The following is a 24,167-nucleotide window of genomic DNA, read 5'->3' on the forward strand; positions in this document are numbered from 1 at the left end:
ATTTTTTTTTTTTTATGATGATACCAAGCACGAGTTGCTTGCTTGAGACCATATAAAGTCCTCTGGAGCTTGCAAACATATTGTGGTTGTATAGGGTTAATATAGTCCTCAGGTTGTGTCATATATATATCTTCATTCAAGTAGCCATTTAAAAATGCATTGTCGATGTCCAATTGACAATAGTTTATCCTTTGGAGACAACAAGAGTGAGAATGAGCTTGACTGTAGGTGGTTTAATGACTGTACTAAACGTTTCTCCGAAATCAATAGTTGGAATCTGGTGAAACCCTTTGTCTACCAACCAAGCCTTGTGACATCGATGCTACCATCAAAATTGAATTGGAGACAAAACATTCATTTGTTGGCTACACCAATGTAGTTAGGAGATGGTGAAACAAGAGACCACATTTTGAAGCAACGCTTTGAATAAAGTCCATAGCAGATTCCCATTCAGGGGAGAGAATGACCTCTTTGACAGATGTAGGTTCAGTGGTAGTGAAAGATGGACAAATGTGGGCTTGATAATCTTTGAGTTTAAAAATTCCAAATTTTGCTCGGGTCTGCATTGGATGTGTGGATTGGGGAGGCAGGCATGAATGCGGTGGAGAAGCAACAGATGGTAAGGGTGCAGTAGAGAGATGAGTATGAGTGGGAATTGTTTCTGATTGAGTCATCTCAAGAGGTGGGAGTGCAAGGGTGCCACTGGAGTGTTCTGTACCAGCCATAGGTGATGGGATTTGTGTTGAAACGTGCACATGCAGTAAAACGGATCTACTAAATATGCTAATTTATAAGAAATAAGCATTCAAATAAATATAAAAGAAAAGTGAGAATACAACCATTGTAGCTCTAAATTGATCACCAATTCCGCTCCAATCTCCTCACGTATCTACTGTGAACCACCATGAGAGTCGTCCCCACTATTCTTCGATCTTAGAACGAGATGGTGGGATCCAGTGAGTGATTAAAATAGGGATGAATTTAGTATATAGAAATTGAGAGAGAAATGAAGACTTAATTTCTAAAAATATTTTAGGATCTCTAAGTTGCCAAGAAGAATTTATTTTTTAACTAACTTGAAATTCACCAAAATGGAAGAAACTTTAATCTCTATCAAAGCATCCTATTTATAGAGCAATTACATGCAATTCATGCAAAATTGAGTTAACCAAATTTTGGCACTTCAAACTGCATTCAATTTAGAAGTAAGATTTATATCTAGCATTTTGTGAAATCAATACTTTGCCGAATGAATTAAAAGTTGGACTTTTCAACTAAAAATCATTCTTGGATCTTCTCACTAAGTGAAGTCAACATTTTGACTTTTGACTATTTTGAAGTCAACATTTGACTTTAGTCAAATTTTAATTCAAAATAAATTCAAAACTAATTTTGGAATTTTCCACTTAGTTAAGTGAACTTTTGATCCTTGACCTTCAAAGCTTGGTGAAGTCAACATTTGACTTTGACCAACTTTGATTAATTCCGTTCAAAATTAATTCAAATAATTAATTTTAAATTAAAATAATATTAAATAATTAACTAGACAATTTAGTTAATTTAATTTAAATTTCAATTATTAAATCCAACACTAATCTCGATGAATCCTTATTCATATTTTGATATTTAAATCTTATTTAAATATCTCCAACTTTTGCTCCATCATTCAATTTCCAATTGAACGATACGCCGTTGAATACATCAAATATTCCCTAATTTGAATATGAACACTTCAAACTCACTCGTCATACTATTCTAAGATATAGTTAGATATGAGCTAATAAGGAGACCTAATGGACCTATAGATTATGAGCTCCAACGATTCAAGATTAACAGACTAAACTCTTTAACCTAATTAACCAACATTTGTTAACTACCGAGACATTCCACTAAATCCCAGTAGCTCACTTTCCTCACTGTAGATATATTTCTAGCCACATGATTTAACCATGATTAGTAAGTCGATCCTTCACAAGTTGTTCGTAATTACAGATGGCTTAAAATTATAGTTTTATCCATGTAATACATCTTGCTTCTTTAAGTCTCCATTGATCCACTAATGAATAATTGGTTTGTGATCCTACCACTAAACCGAGTCCCTCTCAGTCATAGAGAGGGCGGGGCTCCTTGTTCAAGACTAGGAGTCAGTACTTAAAGGAACAACCTATCTACTAACCCTTAAATCAAGTAGAAGTGAATTCCATCTTGCAGGACTATGTCCACAACTATCTACTAGTTGGGTTTTTTATGTCCTAAAATTCATAGATAGTAAACATTATTAATTGACCGTCATAAATAAAGAGTTATAAATGTTAATTCAATAAGTGTTATTGTTTGTATTGTTTGTGTTGTTTGTCTATTTTGTATTAATACCTCTAAATCCAATAAACTAACATTCAAGGTTGCCTTATAAGCCTTGAACTGTATATGGAGACATACAGGGACCAATGTTCAATAAGGGTCTATGGTATAGAGATAAGGCTGGGTACCTTGTCCTAGTAACACTATCGATACGACCCACTTTATATTTGATACAAACACAATGATCTAGTGTGTTCATGTAGTTGACATGCAAGTGAGGGTATCCTATGCAATGAGTTTGCATAAGACTGGACCACGAAATAGTAACCACTAGATGTAACATTGTTAACCAGTTAGGTTTCTATTTCAATAAGATGACCTAGACAACTTAGTCTTAATCCTGAGTATATTATGAACTCCTGCTCATGACGGATTGTTCTTTTATTTGTATGACTGATGAAGGTTAGTTTGCCGATTCAGTACGCCTACCATTTTGGGGACAAGATCGAGTGGGGAGCTGGGAACATAATAATACAAGATGGAATTCACTCCTTCCCGCCTTAAGGGTAAGTGGATAAGTGTTCCCTTATGTTGTATCTTCGGGACTTAAAAAAAAGGTCTCTACCCTCTCATTAGCCCGAGAGGGGTTTCTGTTTATTGGTTGGATCATAAACAGGTTGTTCACTAGAGGAGCATTAGTACTTAAAAAGTCAGAGGTAACCCAAGGGTAAAACGACAATTTGACCCAGTTGGAGTTACGAACACACTTAAAGAGCTACTTATTGTTATTGGTATATATCCGTGGACACAGAAATATATTTATAGTGAGAATAGTGTAGTTGTGGGTCTTTAATGGATTGTACCTACAACTAACGAATATTGATTAACTTGGTTAGCAAGTTTAGCTAATTAATCTCATATCATGGGAGCTTCTGATCTACAAGTCTATCAGGTTCCTTTGTTAACTCACTAGAGGATATTTAAGAGAGGTGATTTGAATTGTTAAATTAATTTAAGGAAACCATATATTAATGTGATTAATATATAATTGATTATGGATGTGATCTATAATTCAAATTAAAAAGTAATATTTGAATAAGATTTAATTAATTACTTCAAGTGAATTAGATTCACAAAGAATTAATTAATATAGAGGTATTGCACATATACATATAATGTTTATGATAATTAAATATATATACATATTAAATTATATTTAATATATAAATATTTATTTAATAATGTGTAAATTAAATTAAATAAATGTTATTTAATTGTGTTAATTAATTAAATAAGTGATATTTAATTACTTTGGCTAATTAATTAAATAAATATTATTTAATTAATTAATTGTAAAAAGGGGAAATAGGAAAATGATTAGGAGAAGGGTTTTGCCCTTCTCTATATAATGGTCTCCTTATGACTCTTTTGGGAGACACAGAGATAAACACTAACAATACACAACACACAAGTTTTATTGTGCAAAATTTTCCCTAAGCCACAAAGATAATCCTCTCTACTTTCCAAAACTCTTTTCTCCTCTCCATCTCCCAATAGTTGGATACCATTTATCCCTCTATTGGAATCCTAGAGAATAATGAGATTACTCTCGTGGTAGTATTCAAGATCGTTCAAGAAATCATTCGTGATCAAGATCGTTAGAGGATTCGTTCTTCGGAACTTAAAGAGGATCGTGCGTGAAGCTTGAGAGTCTAAAAATGTAAGAATTGTTCTAATATTTTTCCTTAAAGCATGTTATATTACATGTTTATATTTTGTTTTAGTATACTGAATTTTTTTTATGTAAGAATTGAATTGCGGGATGCAAGGCATTCACAATGCTGCGGGATTCAACCCCTTCACTACCCAATAGTACCCCTAAAAATGGGAGGTTATTGAGTCGGCGTTGTTGAGCCACTCTCACCCATGCAGATTAAAGGATAATCCTGAATAAACAGAAGTTCATAGTTAGCTCAGGATTAAGATCGAGTTACCTTAGGCTATCGAATTAAAATAGTCAGTTTTAACAGTAAACGATATTATAAAGAAAAGTGACTATTTCCTGGTTTGATCTAATGCAAACATCTTTTGCATAGGATATCCTCACTGGCATGTTTCTACATGAACGATTTCAAGATCATATCATTTGTATACAATACAAAGCGGGCCGCATCAATAGTGTCGCAAGATTAGGTACCCAACCCTATCCTTATACTTATAGACCATTTTAACTATATATTCAAACTTGATCAACATTTTTGTCTCCACATAAAGTTCAAATATTCATGTTATAGCCAAGGGTTCATTAGTTTATTGGATTTGGGCTTTAACATGTACAATTTATATATTTAATAATAACTTTATTGAATAAACCTCAATAACATCTTTATTGAAAATAGAATGTATTTAATGTTTACAAACTGCGAATTTTAAGACATACAACCCAACAAACTTTCACTTGGACTAAAAATCTAGTGAGTTTACATATAAATACAATAAACTAGGGCATCAGATACCCATGAATTCTCCCACTTGCCCTAGATTTATAAGTCTCGTAGTCCTAGTCCGACTAGGTGACACTCGAACACTTTAACCGTGAGGGTATTTGTAAATGGATCAGTTAAATTGTCTTCTGAGGCGATTTTCATGAAAATCATGTCTCCTTGGTGTACTATCTACCTGATCAGATGGTACTTGCGTTCGATGTGTTTCTCGCACTTATGGCTTCTCGATTCTTTTGAATTAGCAACTGTTCTACTGTTATCACAATAGATATCGCTTCTTTCTCTATTTCACATTAGCTACTTACTTCGCTTCCATGGTGGAATCAACAATATAACTATTCGTTATACTCCTATAGCTCCTCCATTTACAGTGAACACTGATCCCGAAGTTGATTTCTATGAATCAATATCGGTTTGAAAATCAGAGTCAATGTATCCTATAAGGATCAGATCCTTGGCACCACACACAAGCATATAATCCCTCGTTCTCCAAAAATACTTGAAGATGTTCTTAACAGCGGTCCAATGATCATATCCAGGATTGGGCTGAAACTTACTGACTATTCCAATGGCATAGCGTATGTCTGGGCATGTACACAACATGACATATATCAAACTCCCAACTGATGATGCACAAGGAATTCGTTTCATAACCTCAACTTCTTAAGGTTCCTTAGGACATTATTCCTTAGGCAAATGAATTATGTGTCTAAAAGGTAACAAACCTCTCTTGGAATTTTGCGTCTTATATCTAAACAACATCTTGTCTATATAAGATGCCTCAGATAAGGCTGGCGCTCTGTTCTTGCGATTCCGAACTATAGAATTTCAAGAACATATTGAACATCTCCCAAATATTTCATTTGAAGCTATGATGCTGGCCATCTTTTAACGTCAGCAAGGAATTCTACATTATTCCCAATGAGTAGGATATCATCAATATATAATACCAGAAAGACTACAGTCTTGTTGACAATTTTTTTGTAAACACAAAGTACGTCAACGTTCTATTTAAAGCCAAATATTTGATCACAGTGTCAAATCTTATATTCTAAGATAGAGATGCTTATTTCAATTCATAAATGGATCGTTTGAGCTTGCAAACATTTTTCTCTTGATCTTGTTCAATGAATCCCCCTAACTGAGACATATAGATAATCACTTTAAGATAGCCATTCAGAAAAACTGTCCTGATATCCATTTTCCATATTTCATAATCATAAAAGGCAACAATGGACAAGAGTATTCTAATTGACTTAATCATGGCAACTAGAGAGAAGGTTGGGTAAACCCTTTTGCCATGAATCGATCTTTGTAGGTCTGTATCTTACCAGCTTGGTCTCGTTTTCTTTTGTAGACTCATTTACAACAAATAGATTTTACCCCATATGGTTAATCTACAACTTCCCAGACTAAATTGTGGTACATTGACTCCATTTCGAGGTCCATGACTTTTATCCAGTGGTCTCGATCTACATTTTCTATTGTCTGTTTAAAGATTAATGGATCCTCTAAGCCATCATCAGGTATGACAACCTGAGTTTCTATCAAACCCATGAAACAGTCAGGCTGTTGAACATTCCTCTAACTATGTCAAGGCACTCTCAACTCTTGAGAAATATGTGACTGACCAGATGTACCAATTTCATCAACAACTCTTGTTGATGGACTAGCTTGATCAATAACTCTTGTTGGTCTCTTTGAAGTTTCCTTGGACATTTCATTCAATACTAGTTTACTACGAGGTTGATGATTTCTTGTTTGGTCTTCCTCCAAGAATGTAGTATTTGTCGATACAAATATTTTATCATCTTGAGGATCATAAAATAGACCATCTTTTATTTCTTTGGAGTATCCTATAAATAGGCATACTTTTGAATGGCATTCTAGTTTCTTCAAATTCTACACTAGCACGTGTGTGGGGCATCCCCAAATCCTGAAGTGACGTAAACTACCTTTACGCCTTCTCCCTAACTTATATGATGTTACAAAAACACTTTTTGAGGGAACCATATTCAAAATATATACTGTAGTCTATACTACATATTTCTAAAATGATTTAGACAACTAAGCATAACTCATCATTCAACGAACCATGTCTAACAGGGTTCTATTTCTCCTTTCCACTACACCATTTTGTTGAAGTATACCGGGTGCTGTGAGTTGAAACTGAATCCCGTATTGTACCAAGTAGTCCTAGAATTTCAAGTCCATATACTCACCACTTCGATCTTATTGAAGTGTTTTAATCTTTTTACCTAATAGGTTCTCAACCTCTACCTTGTACTCCTTGAACTTTTCAAAAGTTTCAAACTTACGATGGATTAGGTAAACATAGTCATATCTAGAATAGTCATCAATAAATTTGATGAAATATTCAAATCCTCCTCGAGCCTTAACATTCATTGGATCACAAAGATCTGAATGTACGAGCTCTAAGAGTTCTTTAGCTTTAAGACCTTTTCCCGAATTTGGTCATCTTACCCTCAAGACAAGATTCACACAGAGGTAACGAGTTGTCTTCTAACTGATTTAGAAGTCCACTTTTAAACAATCTATCAATCCTATTTAGATTTATGTGGCCAAGTCTTAAGTGCCAAAGATAGGCATTAGGATAAATTTTTTGCCTCTTATTTTGAGTTTCAACCATTTTAAACATCTCTATATTCAAAATAGCTTTTGTCCCAGTTCGTTTTAACACATATAAGTTGATTTCTAGTTTTGTAGAACATGTTTTAATATCTTTTGAGATAATGAATGCTACACTAATGTCAAAAAAAGACTTTATACCTTTGTTAAGAAAACAGGAGATAGATATTAAATTCCTCCTCATAGCAGGAACATAAAATACATTTTCAAGCAAAATAAATCTATCTCCAACAAACAACTTCATATCTCCCACTACTTCAACTGAAACAACTTCTCTGGTCTCTACCTTAAAGGTTGTCTCGCCTTCTGTAAACTGCCTCCAAGAACTGATTTCTTGAGTGAAAGTGCAAATATGATTAACGGCCCCTAAATCTACTATCTAGGTTAATTTATCATTTTTCACGAAACATGTTTCAACAACGAGTAAATCACATTTATTTGTTGTGTTTTCTCATCTATGCAGTATTGTTTATTATCTTCAACACATCTAGAACATGTTTGCTAACAGAGATTTCATCCTTGATTTTGAGGTTATAAACATTATCAAATGTATCGTGCATGATAGATTGCTCATACAATGTCTGCAATAAATCCATGATATCTTTAGCGGAGACCATGCTCTCGTATGTCTTAGCTAGTATATCTGATATGCTCGCTAAGATATAGATTCGGGCTTTATCATTCACCCTAATCCATCTATCATAAGCATTCCAAAAAGTTTGGTTTTCAGATGAACTGGGAGGTAGAAGACATTCCTCATTTAAAACAAACTTTAAATTATCATTTGCTAGTATTTCGTTTATATTTGATTTCCCTGTTGAATAACTTTTACCATTAAACTTATTGAAAGCGAGTGTTTGTTTAGAAGAATTCGACATGTTGAAAATTTAAACAAATTCTATTAGTAAATTGCTTTTAAACCCAATCAAAATTTTATTAAAAGCAATAATGTACCCAAATTTTATTATTTATTTGTAACGATACTTTAATGAGTCAGAATAAATGCCACTGAGGGGTAGTCAAATACTCATTCACTGAAGCAAGACATTCTTGACTAAATACTAATACCATAATAACTCTTTATTTCTATAGTCATTTAGTTATCATTTTCAGTCAAAAACTTACTAACACTTAGTAACTCTTGTAAATATAACCCTCTATTTTTCAAATTTCATAGAATGGTATCATTAAGCTTCTGAATTATAAGACAATGTTGAAGATAGAACTAAGAAACCCTATTCATTTCTGAAGTTTGTGGTGTTCTGATCCCCATGAAGCAACTCTCCAAATGGGTGGTCTCCTAAAAACAATACGCAAGCAGAACATGAGAATCTCACGGTGCAACCTAATGAAGGAAACTACAAGATATGTTGACACATTTCCTTCACCCATTTACTATGAACTACTTCCCCTGTTCATCTTTCTATTGACTCATGCAAACACTTTTCGAATGGAGCAGTCACGGTAAAAGCGACACAAAGTCGAGCATGGACCTCATGGTGTAAACTTTTAGGAACATGAGATCTAAAAACAATATATCGTATATATTATTATTAATCTCCCACTAAAGTGTTCTATTTGTTTCGGGTAAATGTTTATATAAGAATATATTTCGGCTAATTAAATATACCCTAAGTCTAGATGATTTGTTCGAGTATAACCTTTATACTGAATTTTAACCTATGATGTCTAGGTGATAAGCCTTTTAAAACCACACATCACTCACGCATGCTCAAGTTAACTAACTCAAACGCCAGCTCGATCCCTAGGTAGCAAGTGTTCCGTAAACCATTAACTTAAATAGCTTCACCTTAGACAGGATCTTGCCAGATGACTTATTTTTGTAACCACTAGTTTTACAAGATATCAACCTATTTTAATTATTAAAATAGGATTTTTTGGATTTTGTTAACCCTAAATGAGCATGTCTTTATCTTTGTTATAGATTTTAAAGTCTATCTCCTTTTATAACACTTATAAAAAAGAAAATTAACCTATAACATGAATTTAACATGCTTTATATAATAATTATATTATCATCATTTTTCAAAAAACTTCAATTGGTACAAGCAAGAAATACGCCAATTCGACAGCCTTTTAAGGGGTGGGTGGAGGGTGGACGATTTCAAAGTGAACTCCCATTCATTAGATAGAGAAGATTGCCAAGACTTCGTGATAAATAGTCCTCAAAACAACAATTCAGTTCAATTTAAATCGACTAATCTGATATATTTTTCACCTTAATAAGAGTATGCTTATGTTTTTACTTTATGAATATGATATTTTCTGAGTATTTCTAATAATATCGAATATTCTTATTTTTGTTTTACATAATTCCGGATACAATCTCGTATTTTTTTATCTTCTTGTAAACCATCGAAATATTTTTGGGGGTGTGCAAACCAAAGAGAATGATGCCCTTGGGTTGCACCAAGTCTAAGACCAAGTGGATTTATTTTTTGATAACTGTAAACATTCTCAAATAGGCTTTTTTCTTGGTATACCTTATCTATCCGGGAGATGTTTTTTATTTGCATTCACATCTTTTGGAAAGAGCCACTAAATCAAGTTATGCTTTAGGTGAAGGAAGTATGACTTCTTTACCAATAGTTGATTTCTAGGTGTAGTACTTCTTCCCCTCTGCTACCTATTTTTACTAGTGGAGTAGGGTTGACTTAATCCATAGGTTATACCTTTTGTTTAATACTAGAATCGACAATTAAAGCATCCATTCCATGCAATAATATAACAACTTATATTATAACTCATAGAACCCTAAACATGCATACTATACATTATAACACTTATAACATACTTTGCATGTATGCTACATGCTTATCCTATGGTGGAATTTGACATCTACATGGCATACAATATGCACACAGTAGATAAATTATTTAATCCATAAATTCACAATGTATAATTAAATAAACCACACTAAAATGGACCCGTTTTGGCATAGTAAACAAGCTTAACACTAAATTATTACAATAATAACTTGAAGATTGACTTGAATAGCTCTAAACTCTTCCAAACGGCCCGAACCAAATGAAACAGCTTGAACCAGACTTCGCTCCTCGGATAATGCTTACTCGCTCATTGATGCTCGAGCACCAATTCTCTATTTTGGTTTCAGCTTGTACTTTGCTCTGAACGTCTTAAAATTACAGCTTAATTTCAACTCTAATAACTCTCAACAAATTACAGACTCTTCTTCACACATTAAAGCCCATAAATCATCGGACAGTTACAATAATTATTACAACCCGGAAGAGAAAAAAAATGCCAAATTCTGAAACTATCCATTTTAGTACACATACATTCATCACATGAATAAATACCCACGAATTTCAAAATTAGGCTCTGATTCTACTAGTTGAAACGTGCACATGCACAATGGAAGTAAAACAGATCTTTAGTACTCTAATTATGCTAATTTATAGGGAATATGTATGCAAATAAATGTTAAAAAAAAAGTTAGAGAATACAACTTTTGTAGCTCCAAATTGACCACCAATTCTGCTCCAATCTCTTTACAAATTAGCTGTAAACCACCACGAGAGTCTTCCCGACTATTCTACGACCATAGAATGGGATGGTAGGTACTAAAATTGGGATGAATTTTGTATAGAAATTGAGAGAGAATTGAGGACTTAATTTCTAAAAATCTTTTAGAATCTCTAAATTACCAAGAAGAATTTGTTTTACAACTAAGTTGAAATTCATCAAAATGACCAAGAAACTTTAATCTCTATCAAAGCATCCTATTTATAGAGCAATTACATATAATTTATCTAAAACTAAGTTTACCAAATTTTGACACTTAAAATGCACTCAATTTTGGGATAAGTATCATTTTGTGGAATCAACACTTCGTCAAATAAATTACTTACTAATTCATTAAAAGTTGGATTTTCCACTAAAATTTATTCTTGGATATTTCCACTAAGTGAAGTCAACATTTTGACTTTTGACTATTTTGAAGTCAACGTTTGACTTTTGTCAAATTTTAATTAAATACAATTTTAATTCAAAATTAATTCAAAACTAATTTTGAAATTTTCTACTTAGTGAAGTCAACTTTTGACCTTTGACCTTCAAAGCTTGGTGAAGTCAACAGTTGACTTTGACCACCTTTGATTAATTTCGTTCAAAATTAATTCAAATAATTAATTTTAAATTAAAATAATATTAAATAATTAATTAGACAATTTAGTTAATTTAATTTAAAATTCAATTATTAAATCCAACACTAATCTCGATGAATCCTTATTCATATTTTGATATTTAAATCTTATTTAAATATCTCCAACTCTCTCTTTATCATTTAATTTCAAATTGAATAATGTGTCGTTAAACATATCACATATATTTAACACTTATTCCATAATTTGAATATTAACATTTCAAACTCACTCGTCATACTGTTCTAAGGTATAGTCCGATATGAGTTAATATGGGGATCTAATAGATCTACAGATCATGAGCTCCAACCATTTGAGATTAATCGACTAAACTCTTAATTTAATTAACCAACATTCGTTAACTACTAGGACACTCCACTAAAGCCCATTAACTGCACTCTCTTAACTGTAGATATATTTCTGTCAACATGATTTAACCATGATTAGTAAGTTGATCCTTCACAAATTGTTCGTAATTATAGTAGGGTCAAAATTACCGTTTTACCCCTGTAATACATCTTGGTCCTTAAGTCTCCACTAATCCACTAATGAATAATTGGTGTGTGGTCCTATCATTAAATCGAATTCCTCTCAATCATAAAAAGGGTGGGGTCCCTTGTTCAAGACTAGGAGTCAATACTTAAGGAAACAACAAATCTACTAACCCTGAAATCGGGTAGTAGTGAGTTCCATCTTGTAGAACAGTCCTTAGCTATCTACTTGGTCTTACCCCTAAAATGGGAGGCTTATTGAGACAGTGCTATTGAGCTGCTCTCACCCATGTAGATTAAAGGATAATCCCGTATAAACAGGAGTTGATAGTTAGCTCATGATTAAGATCGAGTTACCTTAGGTCATAGAATTGAAACAGGCAATTTTAAAAGTAAACAGTATTGTAAAGAAAAGTGACTATTTCATGGTTCGGACTTATGCAAACATCTTTTGCATAGGATGCCCCCATTCGTATTCTCTACATGAACGATTTCAGGATCACATCATTTGTATTAAATACAAAGCAGTCTGCATCCATAGTGTCCCCATGATAAGCTACCCAACCCTATCCTTATACTTATAGATCGTTTTGGCTATATACTCAAACTTGGTCCACTTTTATGTCTCTACATAAGATTCAAGTATTCATGTTATAGCTAGGGGTTCGTTAGTTTAATGGATTCAAGCTTTAACATATGCAATTTACATATTCAATAATAACTTTACTGAATAAACCTCAATAACATCTTTATTACAAATAGAATATGTTTAATGTTTACAAACTGCGAGTTTTAGGACATACAACCCACAAACTCCCACCTTGACTAAAACTCCACTGAGTTTACATATACATATAATGTTGAGTGTGAAAGAATAAAATACAAATACAAAAACTAGGGCATCAGATACCCTTGAGTTGGAGTCCTTTGGGATGGATGACAACAATTGGTAGGAAAAGAGAAAACATACTGAAAGGTTGGTGGAGTGGGTGGACGTAGGGATTTTGGTTGTTGAGTGGCATATGGGAATTCAATCCCATTGAAGATGACATGGCAACATATGTATCTTCGACCTTGAAAATTAAGACAAATGTATCCTATGTATGATACATCATAGCCAAGGAAGGTGCATTTGATAGTGTGGAATGCAAATTTATGAGATTGATAGGGTCAAAGACATGGGAAATAAGCACAATTAAACACTTTGAGAAATTGATAGTCAAGTTTGCAATAAAAAGTATTTTCAATGAAAGAGAAGCCATTTAAGGTGGAGGCATTTGTGGCAAAGGAGAAAGCTTCCCACCAGAATTTAACAAGTAAGGATACTTGAGCTAGAAGGGTAAGCACCATTTCAGCTATATGTCTATGTTTGCATCCGACCCTCTCCCATTTCAAATACCAAAGTGTTTGAGATAAGAAACTAAAGGTCCATATTCCCTTCCTCATTCAGTTTGAAGAGTTTTATTTCTTCTGTCAAATTCACTTTCAATGAGATTTTTGAATTGGAAGAAGGTAGCAAGTGCATCCACATTTCTTTTGAGAAGGAAATGTAGGTTACCCTCGTATAATCATAAAGGAAACTTATATAAAATATATAACCAACAACTGAAATAACTGCAGAAAAGCCCTAGCTACTGTAAACCAGTTCAAGATGAGTTGTGTGATATTAGGAGCACATTTAAAAGGTAAGCTATGAGATTTTCCATGTAGGAAAGCATCACAAAGAGGGAACTTCTCATTTGAATATTCAGATTACATGATTGAATAATAGATTTTAAAACTTTAAATGAGGGATGACCCAAATGTTGATGCCATACAAATTAACTAGACTTGGAGGACTGAGATGAAGACTAATAACACTTTAAAAGTGATATTTTTCTTAGCTTAATTCAAGATCCTAATGCTATTTAATGTGTTGAATATGTTATTTTATAAGTATCAAGCACTCAAGAGGCAGAATCGAGCATAAGTGTAACGCCCTAGGCCCAGGATTCGGAATCCAGATTCGGCCCCTGATGGCCCCAACATTCCCTGCGACTTGGCTATGTCATCCTCCCTTGCCTTGAATGCTTTGAAAATTCCCATGAGGTCACCTAACATAGGATTGACCCAAACTAAGCACGCTTAACTTTGGAGTTCTTATGATTGAGCCACCGAAAAGGAAGGTGCACCTTGTTGGTATAGGTAGTAACTTTCAATTCTTTTAAGCTTTTCTTAACCATACTTTCTTGTCCTCAAAATCCCTCTCATTCAGTTGTGATACCAGTTCATTCATGTACCCCTCCTGAATTTGGGTCGTTACAATTAGGAAGCTTATGAAACTGAACGGACAAAATCAGAGCCCTAACGAAGCAACCAGATGAAACGGAAGAGAAGGCATGCAAAATTACCGTTCTGCCCCTCAGGGCAGTGCCACAATGCCTCCCATGCACTACAGCATGGGGCTTGAAGGTAAAATATGCACATTTCGTGTAGCTCCGCGGCATTGCTTCTCAGCGTCGTGGCGTTCCAACCTGCTTTAAAGTGATTTCCCTGAATTTTTAGGTCAATCAATCTTAGGCTTTCAGCCCCCAATCTGATTTTCTCTTCTCTTCTTCTTCCCTCTGTAATTCTTTCTTCTCTAGAGTATTTTATGATTGTAAAGCTTGTCTTGGATCAGATTTTTGGCTAAGGTGAGTATACTAGCTTAGGGCTAGGTGAAACCCATTGTTTGATTTTGAAGATCAATGCTTAACTTCTAATTTTTATGAAATTTTTATGGTTCTTGGATTTGTTTTATATTCAATGCTTAGAATGTATGTTTGATTTGGCCAATCTTCATGTATTCATTGGTAAGATAGAGTTTGATGCATGTTGTGCTTCACATTATTGTGTTAATTACTAAGAAGCTAATCCAAGCATTTGGGTGTGTTTTAATTTCTCTTTAGCTAAGGATTAATGCATAATATGTTTGTATGAATGTGTTGATTATGAGTAAATTCCAAAGCATGCTTGTGAGTAAATTTGTGGTGGTCTAGGATAGCTCTTTTTGCTTCATTGCATTGCTAGGATAATCTAATAACACAATCGATTAGTAATTTTGGGACTTCTTGGGTTATTAATCGTCCTAGTGAAATCCCCTAGGCTTAATGCAAATGTTTTGATATTTCTGGACGCTTATCAAACTCAATTTATCGAGCATCTAATTCAATTAAGAAATTAATTAATGCATTAAGGTGCTTAACTGGGTGTTCCAGGTTAGTAGGCTAGACACATTAATATCGGGGAATTCTTTTATCGAAATCTGATGATCAAATCAAACAATTGGGTGGATCATATTCTCTAAACTAGGCTCGTTTTACTTTCTTGCACTTTAATTTTCCGCAATTTACGTCCCCATTTTATTTTCCTCGCTTTAAATTCTCATCCATTACAACTCCCCCGTTACCACTTTAGCTAGAAATCCTAATTAGCTTGAAACTACATTAGTGCTTCCTGTGGATGGGCTCGATCTTACCACTTATACTTCATAGCAGTATAGATAGTAGTGATCGATAATTATAAATATATTGATTAGCAGAGAGTAGTTTACGACGCCCATTTTCTAGTCATATCAAAGACTTATTGGAAGTAGAGAGAATTGATAGAATTAATCTAGACTTATATTCAAGGTGCATGAATTACATTTAATTAGATACATAAATAGTTGAGATTCAATGAATAGTTGAATACATGAATTACAAAATACATTGATGAATGTTCATGTACTGGTAAAAAGTCACATGTATTTATATTTATCATTGATGTCTTTTGATTTATTTTCCTACTTGTATAAATATGTGTAGGATTTGTCATTTGTAAGCAAGCCAAGAAAATAAAGTAATATTCAAGTTCTAGTTTCTCCAATCTTGTGTGAGTAAGAGAACAATCTTCTTGTCTTATCTATTGAGTTGTATTGTGAGAGCCTACTTCGTTTCCAACAAGTGATATCAAAGCTAAGATCAGAAATGGCTTCAAGTGGTAACAAAATACAACCCCAACTTCCAAGATTCAGTGGGAAGAATTTAATCGATGGAATATTCAAATGAAAGTGTTATATGGCTCACAAGAATTGTGGGATATTGTTGAAAAAGGATACACTAAAGTTGAGAATCATAATGAGCACACTAATCAACAACTAGCTGAGTTGAGAGAAAATTGTAAGAACGACAAGAAGGCTTTGTTCTTCATTTATCAAGCTGTTGATGAACATGTGTTCGAAAGAATTTCAACAGTTACTTCTGCAAAGGTGGCTTGGGATATTTTACAATCCACCTATCAAGGAGAATATAAGGAAAAGATGGTAAGACTACAAGCTCTCAAATTTGAATTTGATTGCATTAAAATGAAAGAGACCGAAACTGTTGAAGACTTTTTCAATCGTATTCTTGCGATTGTCAACAGTTTGAGAACAAATAGAGAAGAATTGGGTGATTAAAGAGTTGTTGAAAAGATTCTTAGAAGTATTTCAAGAAAGTTTGAGCATATTGTTATTGCAATTGAATAATCAAAAGATTTATCTACACTATCAGTAAATAGCTTGATGGGTTTTCTTCAATCCCATGAGCTTAGATTGAAGCAATTTGATATTAATCCTGATGAAGCATTTTAGATGCAAATTTCATTTAGAGGCGGTTCTCGTGGAAGACGTGGTGGTCGTGGCAGACAAGAAGGTGGAAGAAACTATGATAGTTGAAATGGTATGAATTCTGAAAATCAACATGAAAGCTCTTCTTCATCTCGAGGAAGAAAAGGTGGAAAAGGAAAAGGCTTTGGCAGAAATCAAGTAAGTGGTCATGGTAATTTTCTCACATTCAATGTTTTAATTGAAAAAAAAATTTCAAGCAAATTGTTGGGCACCAAAAAACGGAGATGAGTTTTGGGGAGATGTTGCATGTACTGCTTATATTTTGAATCGAGCTCCTACAAAAAGTGTTCCAGGTATGAGTCCTTATGAAGCATGGTGTGGTGAGAAACCATGTGTTCGTCACTTAAGAGTTTTTGGGAGTATAGCTTATTCTCATATACTAGATAAGCTAAGGGAAAATTAGATGATAAATCAGAAAAATGTATTATGGTAGGCTATAGTGAAAATTCTAAAGCTTATCGGTTGTATAATTCTTTGTTGAAAAATATTATTATCAGTCGGGATTTGATTTTCAATAAAGATGAATCTTGGAACTGGGATGTCGTTTGAGAAGCAGATAGTCCATTTCAATGAAGATGCTCAAGACTTAGAGCAAGTAGAGATTCAGGCAATGGCGTCATCTTCATCTGCATCACCATCTTCTACAAGTGATGATGATATGTCACCAAGGAGAATGAGAAATATTCAAGAAATTTATAATGCTACTAGTAGAATTGATGATGATGTTGCTAATTTTTCTTTATTTTCCGGTGTTGATCCTATAAATTTTGATGAGGCGATCCAAAATGAAAAATGGAAGATTGCAATGGATCAAGAAATTGATGCAATAAAGAAATGAAACATGGGAGTTGATGGATCTTCCAGTAAACAAACAAGTTCTTGGAGTAAAATGGGTGTATAGAACAAAACTGAAGTCAAATGATGAAGTTGAAAAATACAAGGCAAGACTTGTTGTAAAAGGCTACAAGTAGGAATATGGTATGAATTATGAAGAGATCTTTGCTCTTGCGACAAGGATTGAGACAATTCGATTGATTTTGTCTTTGGTGCTCAAAATGAGTGGAAAGTTTATCAAATGGATGTAAAATCCACTTTTTTAAATGGACACTTGAAGGAAGAGATATCTGTTGAACAACCTTTGGGTTATGTGAAAAAAGGAGAAGAAGACAAAGTGTACAAGTTGAAAAAGGCCTTGTATGGATTGAATCAAGCACCACGAGCTTGGTATAGTCGCATTGACAATTTCTTTATAAAGTCAGGTTTTCGAAGGTGTCCATATAAACATGCACTCTATGTCAAAGAAGATAAGTATCGAAAATTTCTTATTGTTTCATTATATGTCAATCATTTGATTTTTAAAACTGTTGTGTGATGATTTTAAGAATTCCATGAAAAGAGAATTTAAGATTAGTGATATGGGTCTCATCCATTATTTTTTGGAAATTAAGTCAATCAAAAAGATGGAGAGATTGTCATCTCACAACAAAAGTATGCTCGTGATTTGCTGAAAAAATTCAAAATGGAAAATGTTTTTCCTTGTAACACGCCCATGGATGCAAATTTGAAATTGAGCATGAATGATATTGGAGAAGATGTTGATCCAAGCTTATATCGAAGCTTAGTTGGAAGCTTGATGTACTTGACTGCAACAAGACCTTATATTCTATTTGTTGTAAGTGTGTTAAGCAGATTCATGTCAAGCTCGAAAAGAAGTCATTAAAAAGCGGGTAAACGAGTGCTTTGTTACATTCTTAGCACTATTAATTTTGGAATCTATTACAAGAAAATTCCAGAATCAGTGTTAGTTGGTTTTTGTGATAGTGATTGGGGTGGTAATGTTGATGATCATAAAAGCACATCTGGTTATGTTTTTAGCATTGGTTCGGGTATTTTTTCATGGATTTCAAAGAAACAACCTGTTGTTACTCTTTCTACTACGAAAGAAGAATACATATCTACAGCTGGATGTCAAGCTTTATGGCTTAGATGGATGTTGAAAAAATTGAAGTGTACGCAAAGAAGTCAAACTACTTTATATTGTGATAATGGTTCTGCCATTACATTATCAAAAAATCCAGTCTTCTATAGAAGAAGCAAGCATATTAGAAGCAAGTGTCATTTTATCAGAGACTTGGTTAAAGATGGACAAGTGATGGTGAAGCATTGCAAGACTCAAGATCAGGTGATGGATATTTTTACGAAGACACTGAAGTTTGACTTATTTGTTAAGTTCAAAGAAAAACTTGGAGTTGCTCAAGTCTAGATTAAGGGAGGATGATAGAATTAATCTAGACCTATATTCAAGGTGCATGAATTACATTTAATTAGATACATGAATAGTTGAGATTCAAGGAATAGTTGAATACATAAATTACTAGATATATTGATGAATGTTCATGTATTGGTGAAAAGTCACATGTATTTGCATTTATTATTGATGTCATTTGATGTATTTTCCTACTAGTATAAATATGTGTAGGATTTGTCATTTGTAAGCAAGTCAAGAAAATAAAGTAATATTCAAGTTCTAGTTTCTCCAATCTTGTGTGAATAAGAGAACAATCTTCTTCTCTTATTTATTGAGTTGTATTGTGAGGGCCTGTTTCGTTTCCAATAGGAATAACATATGCAGACAAACACATGATTGAGAAGCTTGATGGGATAGATGCTGTTGAGAGTAGGAATTTGAGGAAACCGGGTACCCTCGATCCTTAAGTCCCCTTGCATTACCACCTCCCCTGTTAGCTTGTCTTTAACAAAACAAACACGAGAATGAAACTCAACAAAAAGGTTATTATCAGCAGTGAGTCTAGAAATACTGAGCAAGTTCTTCTTAATGCAAGGAACATGTAGGATTTGTTTTTGATAAATAGGACTTTTAGGATGGTATTTATTTTGGATTAGAAGTTTCCCCACATGAGATATTTGAAGTTAGAGCCATCTCCTACAGTAAGAGAGTGCTTATCACCATATTCAAATTGAATGGTCAAGTTTCTAAGCTCAGCTGTTGTATGATTTGTTGCCCCACTATCTGCATACCAGACTTTGATCAGCTACAATATCTAGTGAGGCAAGATTGGCTGTAAACTTATTTTCTTGACCTCATGGATTGTTTGGATCATCATGCCTATAGTAGCACACAGCTGCAGAGATGCCCACTTTGTAGCACAATTGACAAGCAACTCTAGAGTTGTTCTTCCAATATCCAGATCTGCCACCGTGCCCTCTATGTCTTCCATGTCTTCTGTAATTATTGTTTGAGTTTGTACCTCTGCCTGAAACTCTTCCTTGAATTTGATTTGATCTGATACCAAATCAAAAACTTGAAATGAAGAAAACAGTTGTATGAATTTTGGTGAATATTATTCTGCTTACATATTTTCTTTACAATGGTATATTGAATTTATACAGAGCAATACATCAGCTAAACATTTTGAATAAGGAAAATGACATACATATGGTAATATGAAATTCTGTACAATAAGGAAATAAATCATTCCACAATTTCCAAATGAGATATTGATTAACTGCTCCCGTCACTAGTACAAAATTGGACTATAATGTCGGTTTAAAATTGAAATTGTAAGGGTACAATATCAGTTCAAAATCGACATCGAAGGTCATGTTATAAGAGGTCTTCATTGTTGATTGGCTTTAACACCAACTTATGATGTTTGTGGACTAAACATCCCCTTAAACTTGGCTACCATTTTTTTTTTCCCTTGGAGTTCAAAACTAACATATGAAGTGAAAATCTTTATACCCATCAAACAGCACATCACAGAAGGCATACAGCCAAACAATTAAGTTGAGGAAGACAAATAAGCTAGCATTCATGTCTTTGCACATTGAATCTTCAAATCAAATCATGTAATACGACAAGCACAATATTACATACTTTGCTATCCATCAGATTATATATTTATAAAGGGCAACCATTTTAAGCCCAAGTATGCAACTATTAAATTTCTCATTCATAAGCCAGTAAGATTTTTTTTTTTTAGGCTTCAAATGTAATTTAAGAAAATAAGCTTCTTGCTTGCCTGAAGATATGAGAGATCCATTGAGTACAAAATTCATATACAATCATTTTTGTAAATGCAAGGTAAATTACATTTAGAACACAATGTGAATTAGAACCCTAAGTTCGATGATGCTAATAAAGAAAGAAAGTACAAAATTCCTGGCCTCCTATTTGACCAATCGACGTGCTTTCTATTTGAATATTCAATGGTTATGTTAAAGAAGCAAAATATGCAACATGTGCCACAACCTCCGTCTTCAACATTTTCCATCAACAATTTGTAAACATGCAGTATCCTAATGACATTAGTGCAATTTAGAGGGAAAATGTAGTATAAGCTAAAAATTTGATGCGACATTTCTTCATATCACCTGCAAAAGAAGCAACACACACAAAATCACCAACATGGAAACTAGTCCAAACTCCATTATAAGTACACAAGTCAGCTTCTTAAGCCACATACCACGAATCCACATAAATAGAAGTACAAAATAACAATGTCAAACAAAACAAGTTAGCTCTCAACTTTCCAGTACCAATTCTAGAAGACGATGAAGAAGTCAGCATGCATACAAATAAACATATAAGTTGAAGTCATAGCCTCCCAACCCAAGAATAGGAAAAAGCTAAAAATCCATGTCAAATCAAACAAACCCACATCTAATCTTCCCTCTACATTAGGGAAAAAATTGATAAATTTGGAAGAGTTCTCAAAAGTCGGATTTTGGAAGAGATAGCTTTTTATCCGTATTGTAATCTTCAATTTTTCCTAAAAATTGAAGAGAGCACAAAACAAATACAATCACTTTATGAACCCAAAAGTATAAGTTTATTCATATAAGAGAAAAGACTAATAGCAATCGAATTCATTTGAATAAATGCATAAACATAATAATAATAATTAAAAAAAAAAAAACTTATAAACAACTAAACTTATAAAAAGAAATAAGTTTGGTTAGTTAAGGTACCATCATCATAGCTTCGGTCAAATTTCCATAAATATTTGAGAATTCTAACTTTTAACCCAATTTTCTCTTTCACCATGTGTATTTTTTTCCTAGAAACTGGGTTTAGCTTTAGTTAGTAAACAACAAAATAAGCAGTAACCAATCACTGTGTAAAATAATAATTAAAAAAAATCTTAATCTCTCACTTGTTCCATGATTTTCCTTCACCCACCATAGTCTTGAGAGTTAGAGACAAATAATAGATATTTTCTTAACACATAAAATAGATATGGCTCATCAATACCTCCTGATCTTAAACCATTTCTGGAAAATTAGAAAAATAATAATAAAGAATAAAGAATGAAATGTATATGATATGTATAAACTCCATGAACTTTCAACACTTTTAAGTTTTGGGGACCGAAAAGTTCAGCTAAAAATTTCTATCAACAATTTCTATCAGTGTTCTTTTAGATGGATAGAAATTGATAGTAACTCCTCCAAATTCTGTGCAATAAGAAAATAAATTACTCCACAATTTTTGAATGAGATATTGATCGACAACTCCCGTCACTAGTACAAAATTGGACTATAATGTTGGTTTAAAACTGATATTTTAGGGGTACCGCTTCCACTATTCCACAGGTTGAGCAGGGTCTATTTGCATCAGGCTTAGCCCATACTAGTAAGAAGGTGTTCCCGAAAGGGGACGAAACCGTCGGGAAAATCATATTGAAAAAGAATACCTTTTTCTTTCTTAAGTAGGGCGGAATCGAAGAATAATAGAGTGCCGAACAAGTGGGTTTAGTGAAAGAGAAATTCTTAAATAAAGTAGTCTGGCTCCGCTTCATTCATCAACTGTCCGCCGATAGGCGCAAGCAAGCGTAGCGAATCACAATGTCTGTTCAAAATCGATATCGAAGATCACGTTATGATAGAAATTGATAGTAACTTCCACTCAACCAATTTCTATCTGTGTCTGCCAGTATTTTTTTAGACTGATTTAATATATGTACACACTGATAGACTAGTATCAGTTTCTATCACCGATAATATCAATGATAGACTTATATTAGTTTTTATCACTGATAGACTTCTATCATCCCCTATCAATGACAGACTTCTATCAATTTCTATCACTAATAGAAGTTGATAGAATGATAGACACTGATAGACTTCTATTAGCGTTTATCAGTGATAGACTTATATCAGTTTTTGTCACTAATAGACAATGATAGACTTCTATCAGCATCTATTTATGATAGACATTGATAACAATGTCTATCACAACTATCTAAAAGCAACAAAACTCAAATCTAGCATTCAACTTCACGAGTAAACTAATTTTAATACCAAAACTTAATAGGTGTTGTTACAGAAAGATCTGAAATCAAGAAGAAGAACATCGTAGCTGGCAGTTGAACCGTTGTCGACCTTTTTCTATTAAGTATTGTAACCACCAAAACTTCATCATTGACTAAATCGTCTGCATATATAAAGGAAAACGAATATGAGATTAATGTAAGAGTGAATAAGAAAACAAGAGAGCAAGACATTCGTTCTGTAATACATTGAAGAGTAATAAAAGTAATAATACTTTGGTGATAAGTCCAAGATAAATTGTCATTTTTGTCACAAAATGGGACACATGAAAAAGGATTGCTATGCCTTGAAGAGAAAATTTAACCAACAGAACAAGGGGGGTAAACAGATCGAGGCTACTGTAGGAGAGAATTCCTTAGTCTATTCAGATGTTTTAGCTACTACTGAAGAATGTGGAGACTAGAATACTATGGAGACTCAGGATTGAGTGTTAGATTCTGGTTGCTCAGTCCACATGACACCATCCAAGGGATGGTTTTGCACTTATAAGAAGTGGGGTGGTGGGCTAATCTATATGGGAAATAATAACACTTGCAGAGCTGTTCGAATAGGGTCTGTGTTCTTGAAAATGCATGATGGTTCAATTAAATTGATAAGGAGCGTGAGGCATGTTTCTACTTTGAAGAGAAATCTCCTTTCTTTGGGGATATTCGATGCTATAGGCTATGAATATAAGGGTATGGGAGGCACCTTTGAAATTATTAAGGATTCTAAAGTGGTTTTGGTGGCAACCAAGGTAAATGGTTTATATGTCATCAAGGATGTGCAGATGGCACATTCGGCCTTGTTGGCAACTAATGAAGAACCTACTGAAGATGAGTTGTGGCACAAAACGTTTTCTCATATCAGTGTGAGGGGGCTGCAAGTGCGATCTAAACAAGGGATTCTTCCAAGGGGTCTTGGAGATAGCCTTAAATTCTATGAACATTGTATATTGGGCAAAGCAACAAGACAACAATTCCCCAAAGGATAGTACACTTCAAAGAAAATCCTTGAAAATGTGCATTCAGACTTGTGA

General features: G+C 33.7%; 1 protein-coding gene and 1 pseudogene across 1 annotated transcript; both read left to right on the forward strand.

Moving 5' to 3' along the window:
* Nucleotides 1-16,115: 16,115 nt before the first annotated feature.
* On the forward strand, nt 16,116-17,633 carry LOC150038487 (uncharacterized; annotated as a pseudogene).
* Nucleotides 17,634-18,344: 711 nt separating this feature from the next.
* LOC150038488 (secreted RxLR effector protein 161-like) lies at nt 18,345-19,058 on the forward strand. Its single transcript, XM_090313388.1, has 2 exons — nt 18,345-18,467; nt 18,579-19,058. Exons 1-2 carry the CDS (start codon nt 18,345-18,347, stop codon nt 19,056-19,058), a joined length of 603 nt encoding a protein of 200 aa, XP_090169514.1.
* Nucleotides 19,059-24,167: the final 5,109 nt, after the last annotated feature.

The sequence above is a fragment of the Benincasa hispida genome, chromosome 1, assembly GCF_027475165.1.
Source record: "Benincasa hispida cultivar pf3 chromosome 1, pf3_genome.v1.1, whole genome shotgun sequence".
Lineage (NCBI taxonomy): Eukaryota > Viridiplantae > Streptophyta > Magnoliopsida > Cucurbitales > Cucurbitaceae > Benincasa > Benincasa hispida.